At 33.4% G+C, this 14663-nt stretch overlaps 1 protein-coding gene across 2 annotated transcripts; it reads left to right on the top strand.

The window, feature by feature from the left end:
* Nucleotides 1–6626: 6626 nt before the first annotated feature.
* Nucleotides 6627–9647, top strand: LOC133869835 (large ribosomal subunit protein uL30y). 2 transcript variants are annotated; one of them, XM_062306922.1, is made up of 7 exons: nt 6627–6761; nt 7496–7691; nt 7793–7890; nt 7981–8038; nt 8829–8908; nt 9018–9120; nt 9214–9647. In XM_062306922.1, the coding sequence occupies exons 2-7, from the start codon at nt 7506–7508 to the stop codon at nt 9427–9429; spliced, it is 741 nt and encodes a 246-aa protein (XP_062162906.1). In that variant the 5' UTR covers nt 6627–6761; nt 7496–7505; the 3' UTR covers nt 9430–9647. The 2 variants fall into 2 exon arrangements, with proteins under 2 accessions (XP_062162906.1, XP_062162905.1); XM_062306921.1 differs by having other exon boundaries at nt 6633–6761; nt 7487–7691.
* The last annotated feature ends 5016 nt before the right edge of the window (nt 9648–14663 follow it).

The following is a 14663-nucleotide window of genomic DNA, read 5'->3' as shown; positions in this document are numbered from 1 at the left end:
ATTCTTTCTTTACCGGTAAACTTTAAGTCATGGGATCCGCAATCATTAATTCAGCACTTATATGCTCAATAGACCCTTTATGTCTCTTAATGTTATATCTCGTACTGAGATACTTGATGTCGATTTACTTCTGCTTCTACTATTTATTCTTATAAAAGAAGATTATAGTAGAATTACCGCAGAGTATCTTTATGGTCTAACTGTAAAAAAATCGACAAAATTGAGACTTACAACAAATGTCTCAACCATCATGCCTGTGTACTAAATTCATAGCACGCTAGACTTTTAGCTTTCTTGGTAGACGTAACAACTATAGTCTGCATACTGCATCTCTAGGATATATCCTTCAATAAAAAGATATATACCCTAAAGTAGACTTTCTACTATCTACACAATCAGCAAAACTCAAATCTGAACAACTAACCACTTTCAAATGGAAAGTGTATCCTTAGGTTAAGTTGTACTTCTTGGTTCCTTGCATATACCGCAAGACTTTATTTGCAGCACTTTATTGACTCAATATACTTATTGTCAGTCATATGGTTATGTATAATGCAGACTTTTAAAACTTTTCATCTGCCCTTATTCCAATACCTTTGGGACATTAATCTTTATTTAATTGGTCCCTCTTAATTGCTACTGAAGGTACATAATCCTTCATTCTAAATTTTCCCAAAACTTTTTCAATGTAGGCCTTCCGAGACAATGTTAATATTCTTTATGTCTCTGTGAATCTCTATGTCAAAAGACATAAGAGGTTTCACCTAAATCCTTCATTTCAAAGTTTTGTGAACTTTATGTAGCAAACCTAAATCACCACTTGCAAATATAGGACTAGAAAGATTATTGTACTCCCACTGACCTTAAGGTATATATACTAATCAAGGTTTTCAATTACCTTGTAAAAGTATATCACCGATGAGAGATCTATCATAGCCCATAAATAGAATTCTTTAATTTGCAAGCTTTCTGACTGTTATTTATAAAACCTTTTGATTGTTTCATGTAAACCTCATCTTTAAGATCCTCATTTAGAAAAGTTGTTTTCGCATCCATTTGATGTAGCTCTGGATCAAAATGAGCTACTAATGCTATGATTATCTTGATGAACCATTCTTATACATTGGAAAGAATGTTTCACGATAATCAATGCCTTCCTTATGAGTAAAACCATTGGCTACGAGTCTAGCTCGACCCTTCAGCCATGGACTTAACTCTCACTTTATGGCACTGAATCTCAATGTGGAGTTTTCTCCACTCATAGCATGTGAAAACAAATTTGGATCATCTTTATGTCCAATGTCAACATCAGACTCTGGGAGATATACAACATGATCACTAAGAATTGTTGATCTATTTATTCTATAGGATTTTCTTAATTCTACTTCCTCTGCATTTTGCAATGGGAGAATAGACTTTTGAACCTGTTTTGTATGAGTTGGTTGTTCTAGAAATGATTGTGGCTCAGGATAATCAATCTGATTTTTCCTGAATTTAATCATTCATCCTCTATGAGGAGGAGACTTAGCCAACTCTAGTGCTTCCTCAATTTCAATTTGTGTGAATGAGCACTCCCACTAGGTTCTGCATCCTCTAGAAATTTTACAATCAACAACTCTAGGCTTATATGAAGGACAATAAAACATTAAAACCCTTTAAAGTTTACTAAATAGCTTATAAAAGATCCACTGGTTGTCCTTGAATCTAATTTCCTAAGGCGAGGATTATAAATCCTCTCTTTAGCAAGGCAACCCCATATGTGTGAATAATTTAAACGAAGCTTCCATCTATTTCATGCTTTAAAAGGTGTCTTATGGACAACCTTAGATGGAATCCTGTTTAGCATATACACAACGGTCTTCAAAGCTTTACTCTATAAGGGTAATAACAGATTAGTATTACTAATCATTTCCTTTTGTGTGTACCTACCTTAATACTCTATGCCTACATTAGATCTTCTGATCTTCATATTGTTTCTCTTCTTCTTCCTTATAGGTATTGAAAGCATTCAATACCTCAGCTTTAATATTTAGAAGATAGAGATACATAAACTTTATATGGTCATCACTAAAAGAGATAAAAAATATCTCTGACCATTTAGGCAGTGAGTATGAAAAGGTCAACACCTTTCAATGTACATGATCTCAAGAATCTCAAAATGCTATCTTCGGCACCTCTAGTGGTCTTGTTGGTATGCTTTCCCTTATGCAGCCCACACAAGAACCAAAGTCAGTAAATTACCGACTTTTATTTACTGTATGGAGATATATTTCTCAAAGACTCTACTTTATGTCAACATCACTATGCAGAATTAAACAAATAATTTTGTTTCAAAAATTGGGACGTAGGTCAATTTTAAATAGACTTTAAATAAACCCCAACCAATATTCCACCAAAAAATAAGAAAAATTTCAAGTTTAAAATAAAATTGAAATTTTTTAATAAGCCAAACTAGAAAATAGATTTCAAAAAGATTATGGAATATAAATCATTTTTGAGGTCAAAATTATAACTGAATTTTAAAATTAACCTATAGATCCCAACAAGCTCAAATTATAAACACGTGTTATCCATTTTAAAAGGGACTCTGCATTTGTGTTGACAATGTGGATTGTTAAACCATAATCAATCCACAATATATTTGATTGAGTCACTAAAAGAGATTCACGACATACTAGATGTATGAGATTATCTTTATTTTAAGTCATTTCTTATACTTCATACAATCTTTCTTTATATGCCCTTAATTTTTCTTATTGCATGAGAAATAAGTATCTTGATTGCCATAATACTTTATTGGCACTTTATTCTCATGCTTTAAGTGTTGGACATGATTGCATTTATTGGTCATTCCCTTGACATGAGTAATCATGTGAACATTTTATAAATTCTCTCATATCCTTGAACACACATGGTTAGAAGTTTATTTACTAACCATTTATTCTTACGTGTGTTACAAGATAAAATTATACACTTAGAAGAGAGAATTCAAAATTGAAATAGACCAATAATGACTTAAAAAATCTCAATCTTTAGGAACTTAAGCTAAACTACAATATCCTTCATTCCCATAATGGAATTAGAAACACTCAAATGAAAAGGCATATTAATCCTTTTCCAGTCAGAAAAATATTACCATAATGTATTGGAATATAAAAGTACCAAAGTAGAGTAATATGAACAGCTGCAATAACCAAGAAAATAAATACTTTAATGCTATGAATTAACCTTATTTTAAATTAGCCAATGCCAATTTAAATAGTAAATTTCAACCTACCTGTGGGCAAAGGTTGCATCACGCATGAAATTTACTCTTTATTAATAAGACTAAAGCAAATTTAAATATTAATAAATAAAATTCTTCGTACCTTTGGGCAACCGAGAGAAATTTTACTTTTAATACTAAATTTGTTATCTTATTCTAATTAAGTCATAAAGCTAAAAACTTCCCTTTGGGGATAAGTAATTAAATTTATGAATTAACTACAAGACAATGTCAAATTTATTTTAAATTAGCCAATGCCAATTTAAATAGTAAATTTCAACCTACCTTTGGGCAAAGGTTGCATCACGCATGAAATTTACTCTTTATTAATAAGACTAAAGCAAATTTAAATATTAATAAATAAAATTCTTCGTACCTTTGGGCAACCGAGAGAAATTTTACTTTTAATACTAAATTTGTTATCTTATTCTAATTAAGTCATAAAAATAAAAACTTCCCTTTGGGGATAAGTAATTAAATTTATGAATTAATTACAAGACGATGTTAATTTTTCTATATGAAGTTCACGTGTACGATCTTTATGCAATTATTATAAAATCGAGATGCTGTGGCTCTCCCAAAATCATATTAATCACTCTGCAGTTTATGAACATCTAATAAAATTCTTTATGATGTTCTTATGCGTAATCCTGATGTAATTATCATTAAAAACCGGGATGCTGTGGCTCTCCCAAAATTATCATGATAATTACTACTTCATTAACATCTAACAACTTTATAGATGCCCCCTTAATAGCCCAGGAATATAACAAACCAATACTTAAATGGGGTAAACAGCATTTTCCAAGGTGCAAGCAGATGAGCTCTCAGGAAAGTGAGGGGGGTCACACCGGACACACTTAAATCCCAAGACTTTCCTTGCCAGAACTTTCCCCGACATTGCATTCTTAGATATTACTGTAAACACACCAGTATTTATGGTATTGTTGATTATTCTTAGGTCTAGGCATCAAACAATTTATATTTAAACAATATAAATTTAAAATATATATTCCTCAATTAATGTATTAAATAAACAATAATTTTAATACACAGTACTACAAATAATAAAGGGAATAAAACTTTAATATGAGGACATAATAAAACACATGGCCTAATGGTTTAGTAAGTGGCCAAGGCTCTTTACACCTGGTGAACCCAGGTTCTAAACACCATAAGGCCTAAATTCCCCTTTTAAAAAGAACTTGATGGGTTACTGAAAAGGGTTGCTATATTGGGCTGACCCAATTGGGTTAACCCACTTAATTTGGGTTGGGTATCTGTATTGGGCTACTATATTGGGTTGGGCTTTTGGGTCACAAGACTCCAAATGGGCTACTGTATTTGGCAATTAGGTCAACCCACTTAATCGGATCAGGCCTCTGGGTCTATGTATAGTGCTGGCCCAAACTAGGTCAGCCCACTTAAATGGCCCAAAATTGCATGGGTTTTAAAAAACCCTACCCGAAAATATATCAAACCCAAAAACTTTAATGGGTCGAAACCCTACCCAGTCACCAACCAACCCGACCCGTAATGTTCCAGATGGGTTGAAAACCCAAAAAATGGAACCCTAGCCGCCACCCCTTTATGAAAATACCCATATCAAGATTACAACAACTCAAAATTAGGCAGTATATCACAATACACAGAATAGTGATAAAACAAAAAATAGTTATATCAAATTTATGGGTTTTCACAAACAGTACGTGAACAACAAATATTCACAAAATAATCGCTAATGTGTTTCTATCATGTCACAAAAGACGAAATATTGCTCAAACAATATTGACAAACAGAAGTGAACAATACCAAATAGAATATACTTGATTCAATATTGATAACCAATAAAAAATACTTGATTCAATATTAATAACGCATAGTAAAATTATATGCTGAGCAAAATAGCACAGAACCTGGCTCTGATACCACATGTTAGAAATAATTTATACATGAAATTTAATCTAACATGCGCAGCGGAAAACGAATAAACAGGATTCAGGCTTACCTCTAGCCATGTTTGCTCAAGCGTCTTCACGATCCATCTGAAGAACAATAAAATGTTATTTGAGGGATCTTCTAACCTATGCCTATTACCGAATTGCCGTACTGATGGTGTACACAGGCTGTTTATTTATAGGCTAGGTCAGGGACCCTCAAATATGGTAAGTACCGTATTGTTCCTCCCATCAAGGAAACAATATTATTAATTGATTTTAAATCAATTAATCGATTCTATTACGGTAATTTAATTAATTAAATTACCTAACCGTAATACCGTATATACTATTTATTTATTAAATTATTAATAAATACTTCCTTATGTGGCATATAGGCCATATATGGAGATAAAATCTTACACGGTCGAATTCGATGTTCAGTAAGGTAGATTTGAGACAATTGGTCACAACCGTTGTCAATGGGAGTTCGAATATCGTCGGAGAGAAAAGTGTGAAACCTTAGCTCGCATTCTAACACGCCACTAACCCATTCAAACCTTACCTCCGATTTTATTTTGACGGGTTATTCAAAAGGTTTCTACTTCATTATCAAAATTGTTGTGTTTAATCCTTTTACTACAATTATTTTGACGGGTGCCATGAAATGTTTCGAATTCGTTTGACCCTCCTTTACTGTTATGAAGTTTTTGACACAGTTTTCATTTTTTATTTAGTTGAACCTTGAAACATACTTTGATCGACTCCAAACTTTTACCACGTGTTTTCAACACATGAAAGATCATATGGTAATTTTTTTTTGTCGAAAAAACCACTCGAACTGACCTCCAATTTTTGAGTTACATTCTTATTATATTTAATAAGTAATAAAAATAATAATATTCTTTATTATCATTTAAGTCACGCTTCCATAATCTTTTATGATATTTAATTTTTCTTAGGGTTACACTTTCCATCCATTCGAAATTTTTCATGGGGGATGATTTAATATGAATTTTAAAAGCTGCGTAACATTAGAAATTTCACAAAAGAATAAAAATCCTCCACTTGACAAATTTCAGGTAACAAAGTAAGGTCTCAATCAGTCATAATTTAATATGTCTCAATAGCTATTTATTTAAATCTATCAAAATTACCATTATAAAATCAAAGCAATGTTATTTATAGGGTGTGTTTGGTAAGCAACATACCATTTCTCTTATTTATTTTTACTATTCTTAAAAACAATTAAGTTCAAAATATTAATTTTATTTTTTTTATATCACATCAATAATATTTATTATTATCCAAATAAAAAAAAATTACTACAACATATATTATTTTAACTTTTCGGTACAATTTTTTTTTACTTTATATCGTATCAATCTTTTTTACTGTTACTCGAAAGTAAAAAATTCAAACCTTTATGGTTTTGTATTAAAAAGAGTAAAAAATCTGGTGTCGAGTTCAACAAAACCCTAATCCAACGTTTATAAGACTCTCTCTCTCTCTGGAGCTCTGGCGAGCCGCTGAAACGACCATCTCCCAGCGATCTCAAAGTAACTCTCTTTTCTCTTTCATTTTCTGCGTTTTTCTTCTTTCATTGTTCTGTTAGCATTTTCGATTCGCTTCTATTGCTGTGAGATGTTTTGTTCTTATGAGATCCAGATACGTTTAGTTTTCTGATTACCCAAACTGGGCTTTTTGTGTGAAACGAAGTCATGGGTCTAGGTTTGTTTTTCATGACAGAGCTGAGACCGACCCCTGGGAATTGTTTCTGCGGTATTTTGTAGAAAGCAGTGCTTTTTTGTTCTCTGGAAAATATTTCCAGTACATGTTTCTGTCTGCTTCTGGATTGGAAACTAGGAGTAGGAATGAAAGCTTGTGAAATTTGTAAGAGACGGTGATCTTTTGAGTTTGATTTGGCCGAAAAGAATTCTGAAGAAAATTGTGCTTGGACTAAGTATAATAACCCTGGAACTGATATTGCAAGAAATTATCTCTCCATCCAAACAGATGGGTCTGGATTTAATTGTAAGATGAGGCCTGCTTCGTCTTTGTTTGGCAATTTCTCCGTATACCCATTTTGCTTTCATGGGATTTTTTTTTTCAGGAAATTAGATGGAAGTCTTAGAAGGGAAATAAATTTTGTAAGAAAATTATGGCGTAGAATTTGCTAGCAAAACATTGGACTTCTAATTAATATCTGAGTGCTAGTATTAGTTTTCTGTTATTGAGTTAAAATTATTGGGTGTTTAGCTCATTAAAGTTTTGGTGCTTTGAGCCCCTTTAGATACAGAGAGATGGGTGCAGAGGAAGTCAAGGGAGGACTGGTGGTTCCAGAATCAGTTTTGAAGAAGCAGAAAAGGAATGAGGAATGGGCTTTGGCGAAAAAGCAAGAGCTTGAAGCTGCAAAGAAAAAAAGGACTGAGAACGGGAAGCTCATTTTTAACAGAGCCAAACTTTATGCAAAGGAGTACGATGAGAAGGTATAGGAAACCATAGAAATAGTTAGTGCTTGATATGTGCTTTGATATCTCTGTTTTGGTATTCTATTTGCTGAAATGGTTTCTCTAAATATTTTTATTAGCAAATGGAGCTGATTCGGTTGAAGCGCGAGGCCAAACTTAAGGGAGGGTTTTATGTTGACCCAGAAGCCAAGCTCTTGTTCATTATCAGGATCCGCGGGTATGCCATTTATTGTATTGCTCTGATTCTTGTACTTATTCCTGATGCCAGAGTGTTGGTTCTGATTATTGTAAATTTTGGAACTTCCAGTATCAATGCCATGGACCCTAAGAGCAGGAAGATTTTGCAGCTTCTGCGCTTGAGACAGGTAACACCATATCCAAATGAACTCTTTGTATCAGGAATTTCATTATATATGATGCCTTTAATAGGGTAATTATGAAGCCGTCCTGTAGTCGAATCTTTGTCTTTGCGCTTAGTGATTTCAGATGTTTACCCATTCCTTATGGAAGAAGGTTAAAAATTTGATGTTTCCCTTTGTTGACTATTTTGTAAGACTCATTTCTCTAGTCTATCATGGTATTTGCAGTAATACTTGTGCATGTGTTTATGGAAAAAGGCATTTGAATCAGTAAATTTTTCAAATGTGCTTTTTTATTATTTTATATACTGATATGTAGCTACTTATCAAAAAAAAAAAATATACTGATATGTAGCTGGCAGATCCATACGTATTTTTAAGAATTATAATAATACGATCTTAGTACTGAAACTCTCTTGGTTAACATTAGGGGATTCCTTTTTCACAAATATTATTAAAATTTAACTAATGGAAGAGTGTCCTCGGGGAGACTTGTTCAGTTGTGGATTCATCGCTGCACTTAGTCATGGCAGATGACTTGATAGATGTCCTAGGAGCTTTTCTTCCACCTTCAACTTCTCTTTGTCCCCTATTTTTTTTTTTATTTGGTTTCTTAGGGAGGTGATCCCTTTCCTCTTCACTGAATTTTTAGTTGCCTGCTATTACCATTCAGGATTTATATTTCAGGAGTTAGCCTTCTTGTAGAATATATCTCCTTTTCATTGTCTACTTCTCTAATATTTGTTTCAAATAAAAGGTAACTTTGTATCCAATTATTTACCTTTGGTGGTTGCAGATATTCAATGGTGTCTTTCTGAAAGTAAACAAAGCGACAGTGAATATGCTGCAGAGAGTTGAGCCTTATGTAACTTATGGGTATGCATTTTGTCTTTCTTACTATTTTTCTTTGTAATGCGCAATCTGGACGCTAGCTAGAGGTCCTTTTGAGCTCAAATTTTTGTTAATATGAAGTAGATAATTTCAGGTATCCCAATTTGAAGAGTGTCAGAGAATTGATTTACAAAAGGGGATATGGTAAACTTAACAAGCAAAGAATTGGTTTGACCGACAATTCAATTATTGAACAGGTTCCTGGCCTATAGATTACATGATTGATTTTGACTTTACTTATCTTGGATACGTCCGATTTGTGGGTTTACATTTTTGGCTTGCAATCACAGGCTTTGGGAAAGCATGGAATTATTTGCATGGAAGATCTTATCCATGAGATTTTGACTGTTGGACCCCACTTCAAGGAGGCAAACAATTTCTTATGGCCATTCAAGCTCAAGGCACCACTGGGTGGTTTGAAGAAGAAGAGAAACCACTATGTTGAAGGAGGTGATGCTGGAAATCGTGAAGGTTTCATCAATGAGCTCATCCGCAGGATGAATTAGAATCCTATTCAAATTTTTGTGATTCTACCTGGTAATCTTGTTTTTTACGGCAATTTTTGTGGATCCAATTAGAGTCCACTCTTTTGTCAACAAAACGGCGTCGCTAGAGAATTTACTTTTTTGCAGCTTGCTAGTTTGACATGGGTTTCAGATTTTCTTTTTGGCGAAAATTAACATTTTGGTTTTTCTCTATATATTCTGGCATGCATTTTATTTTATTTTATTTCTAAGATGGCATGTATTTATTGAAGAGCACTCCAAAAGAGAAATGCAATATACTACGAATAATGATAGTTGTACACCAAGTGTACAACAAATGTACAACACCCCTTCACAAGGGGTGGCCCCCACACACTGTGGGGCCCACCCCTTGTGAAGGGGTGTTGTGCATTTGTTGTACACTTGGTGTACAACTATCACTCCCCATATACTACACTCCATTCTATTCACTCTCATTCCAATGAATTGGGCTAATGTAGCAGTGAGATGAGGGGTATGTAGCATTTTTCATTATTTAGTGGTGAATGTAGAAGTGATAAAATGTGAACTAATTTAATTTAAAAATACTAATTGAAATTTAAAGGATCTTATAGAGTTTCTTGAAAATTCTAGACGAATTTAATAATAATAAAAAAGATTAAAACTTTCTGAACCAAAAACTGATTAAATAGCAATAAATAAAGAGATGCTATTTAACTGGAGATAGAAATTTTTTACGAATCGGTTTGTAGGAAGTTTCATAAAACCTATATATAAGATTGACGTGTGTTTCTTGGTATGTGAGAAACACATGTTTTAATAGCATGTGTTTCTCATATGTTTTTTTAATAGCATTAATAAAAAAATGTCATTCTCACATATTCATGTCATTTTTATATGTGAATTGTATGAAATTTCTTACAAATCAATTTGTAGGAAATTTTTGTCCATTAATTAGGATGTAGTTGTGAATAGAAAGAATGGGCGTATTGAACTTGAACACGGCGTGCACGCAGTACTACTAGGAATTTTTTAGTTGAATTGAAGCTTTGGTAGATTTTCATGCTGTGGAGCTGGGTAGCGAGATGGGCTTTTCTGATATGATTTTGGAGGGAAATATCCTATAAATTTTAAATGCTGTTAAAACAATAGGTAATAATTGGAGCAACTTTGGATATATCGTAGATGGAATCAACGCTTGATTGAGTCAGCTGAGATCTTAGAGAATCGAATATGTCAAGTAAAATGTAAATACAACCGCTCATACCATAATCAAAGAAGCTATTGTGTGTCATAGATAGAGTTTGGATTGAAGAAATTTCAAATTGTATCTGTGATATTAGTTTTAGGGAGCATTGTACCCCTGGGTGATTGACGTTTATTTAATAAAGCTTGATATTTATTCAAAAAATAGCAATTAAAAAAAAATAATCAACTTGAAGTAAGCCCTAGATGCAACGAGTGTACTTAGGGCTTTTACATATTAATAGGACCTAATAAAGTGAATTTTACCTTTTTGCTTTATGAGTGATACATAGGTCTCTTTTGACGAGCTTTTTTTTTATTTTTATTTATTTATTTGTTATAAGTACATCAAAAATGAAATACAATCAAGAACAATAATAAAGGGCTAAACAACTCAATAATAAGTGCCAAAACAACTAACTCCTTGCAAGGAAACAAAAATTAAAAAAGAATGCATCAAATGTAAAATGTGGCCTATAAATTCTCGACATGAACACCAAGAATTGTTGTGCTTAATCATTGTACTGATTTATTTAATTTTAGAGGTGTTATGTGTGGTTGCAATATTTTTTATTGGTTGGGATCGTTGGAAAATACCAATTCACCCCACTTTAGATATTGATTGGGGTCGTTGGACGAATTTCAGGATGTGAAGCATTCTTGATAGATTGGTTGGTATTGCAATACTAATTCTTGCAAGAATTTCAATTCATATTATATTGTAAGAGTTTATCTTATCTCGTCGAGTAATGATACTCTCTACGCATATTTATCATACTCATTTTATATCGGTTGACGTAGCGTTTGACGTAGCGTGTTTTTATGTCAGCTACTTAAAATATGTCACGTCAACTAATATGAAATGTGTGTGATAAATGAGTATGAAGAGTAACATCACTCTTAAACTGGTGTCTCATATATGTATTTAAATACATGTTCGTCTTATAAACTGAGACGACGAAAATGTCATTTAATTTTTTTAACCCACTTTAAAGGAAAACTTTGATAACGAAACAATGGAAAAATCATAATGCAAAGAAAATATAATGAAAAAACTTAAAGGAAATGATTCAGAAACGTGTAACCAAGAAAACGTTGCGTATAAAAAGAATGATAATGAAAAACACTATCTTCTCTCTCAGAAGAAAATTTCTCTCGTCCTTCCAGGCTGTTGTCCGTGCTTGCTTTCTGCTATTTCCTTCACTGATTTTCTCTCTTCTTTGAGAGAATTGACTCCGAGAGACAAACTCATTTTTCTCTCTAGAGTTTTCTCTAAATCTGCTAGTCTCTTATGATGCTCTTTATGTTGTCTTTGACGATCTATCATCAATCCTTATAAAACTGTAGCCTCTGTCTCAATCTCTCTCTCTCTCCCCTCCCCCATTCGTCTTCTCCACCGCGCTGTCATATGTGAAGTTTCGAAAATTGGTTTTTTCAAAGTTGGGGTCTTCCTTTCTCCACAAGTTATAGCCTAGAGCGCGCCATTCCACCGCTCTCTCTAGCGTCCCATCTTCCCGGCGCCATCAACCGCTTCTCCCTCCGACATCCACACGCCAGACAACCTCCTGACGTTGTCAACCTTCATCTGCCTCGCCCTCCACTAAAGCTGCCGTTTTATGGGTTTTTTTCCGTTATTTTTTGTGTTTTTCTGTTGGGTGTTGTTGTTTATAACTTAATCTGAAATGTTTGGACTTCAAACTCTTTGCCGGTGTTGGAGATCTTGTTTTCGCTATTCTTTTTCTCTTCTTAGTCTGTTCAGTTTCCTTGGAAGCTGGACTAGATCTAAGTTTTTATTTTTTTAATCTGTTCAATTTCTTTGAAAGCCGAACTAGATTTAAATTTATATGGGTTCTCTTGCTCCCAATAATTTTATCCATCTTAGTGAACCGCGGCTTACACATGCTGTCTTCTTGGGTTTTCTTCTAAGCTCTGAGGTGCTTATAGTCTATCTTAATTGGTTTATTGAGTTGTTAGCTTGTTTTTGTTTTATTTTTTCCACATATCTTGTTCCGAAAGTTTCTTTTTTAAAAAAAAAAAAAAAGAAAAGAAAAACGCGTATTAGCTAGATAAAAGCTGGGAATATTCGGATAAAACAACTAATAAGATCGACGGTTGCAAACTCAAAATCTGGCGGCCACCTGAATTGGACGGCGCTAAGAAACGGAATTGAACTGCCCTAATAAACGGAATTGAACTATGGACTTTGACTTCAAATTTGAAAAAGTACCCAAACCGTTATACCTTATCTTTTGCTCCCACCACCGTCCACAATTTGGAGGCTAAAATGTCTTTGCAATTACTTGACAATGACAAGGCTATACAACATGAGTTTACCCATTATCCATATCTTTTGGCACCTCAAAGTGGATAAGGTGGTGCCTAGCCAGCCTGGACATCGTAGAATAGTTATAATTGGTCTGTTTTATTTTTTATTGTTAAAAGAAAAAAAAAAAAATCATATAAGAAATGATACGTGTACTTCCAACTGCCCCCTCCAAGGTGTATACATGATAATATAAATTATTATTAAATTTTGAATGAATCATTATTTGATTTTGAAGATTTTTATTGTCATGTTGGAGAGTGTGTACTTGGAATTGTATGCATCATTTCTCTTTCTATATTGGGTTTGAATTACCAAATTGCTAGCGCTTTAACATTATATCATAGTAGATGTTTAAGTTCGATGCTTGATTCTTCAATTTACCTTAGTTTCAGCTAAATATTTTACACATACTTGGTATTCAAAGAATATTTGATATAAAGGTAAACACAGCACAATATATATGGAACCATCAAATTGCCAATATTGTTGGTAATTCCAACCAATTTTTAGAATTTTTTATTTTTTAAATCAAGAAGTGGTACAAGGATTTGATAGGTGATCAGCCACGCCAGCATCGGGAGATAAAAATATAATTTTTAGCATTACTCAAAGTATGACTATGATAAAGTTTATAGATCTAAGCCATATCTTTGCGACTCCGCTATTATTATTATAAAATTATTAGTTAAATTGTAATTCGAAGAGTCTTACCTGCTAAGAAACTGATGTGAAATTTAGTAAATATAAACTTCTTTATTATTCACTCGTTCTATCTGAACTAATCACCTTTTTGACGTGGGAGTTTGAGTGTTACATATTATATATGATCATGTAACGTTGTTTAGTCAATTGTCGCGCGCGCGCTTTCCAACTGTCGTGCAGTTTCGTTGCAATTACACAGACAACAACCGTTAAGTTTTCGTGTTTCCTAAGATTTAATTAGCCTCGCTAGCTGGTCAACTCTATCTTCTACACAAAAAGTCTTAATCCTTTCTGTTTCTTCAATGGACCGACTATTTATCTCCTCTTTATACACGCGTAGGGCCGAAAGCTTTAATTTCTTGCATGCATGGCTGCAATTAATAAACGTAACCAGTAGAGGCTTCAATTTAATTTTCCCACCATTTTGATGGATCTTTTTGTGTGAATTGAATATATATTTGAGATATATGGTCTGCTGATCGATGATCAGTTGATTCCGGCCGGCCATGCCAGTTGAGTGTTGATCGACGACCAAAAGGAACAGCCCACATATATGCATATATAACCGTTGAGAGTTGGTTAATCCTTTGACAACCAAGACAGTTTAAGGTGAGCTAGATGTAACTAGGAAATTAATTATATTATTAGAGATCTTAATTTCATCCTTCAATGTGAAAATATTATTTTTCAAGGATAAATAGATATATATATATATATCCATGCAGATGCAGGAATATTCCAAATACAGAGAAACAAAACCCACCCATACAAGGATTCACATATGGAGATAGCCTGAGAAATGGACGGTGCTAGAAACGGCTCTGGGATTATTTATTATTTATTATTATTATTAGTATTATTAATTTTCTGAGGGGCCATGAGAAACGGCTTTGGACTATCTTTCTTTGGCTTGAAAAGTAGGTAGTAATATAACCGACTAATATTTAACCGTCACCTTATCCTATACTCGTTCTTGACTAGA

The sequence above is a fragment of the Alnus glutinosa genome, chromosome 5 (assembly GCF_958979055.1).
Source record: "Alnus glutinosa chromosome 5, dhAlnGlut1.1, whole genome shotgun sequence".
Taxonomy (NCBI): domain Eukaryota; kingdom Viridiplantae; phylum Streptophyta; class Magnoliopsida; order Fagales; family Betulaceae; genus Alnus; species Alnus glutinosa.
The sequence above is the reverse complement of the archived record's forward strand: the minus strand, read 5'-3'. Positions and strand labels throughout refer to the sequence as shown.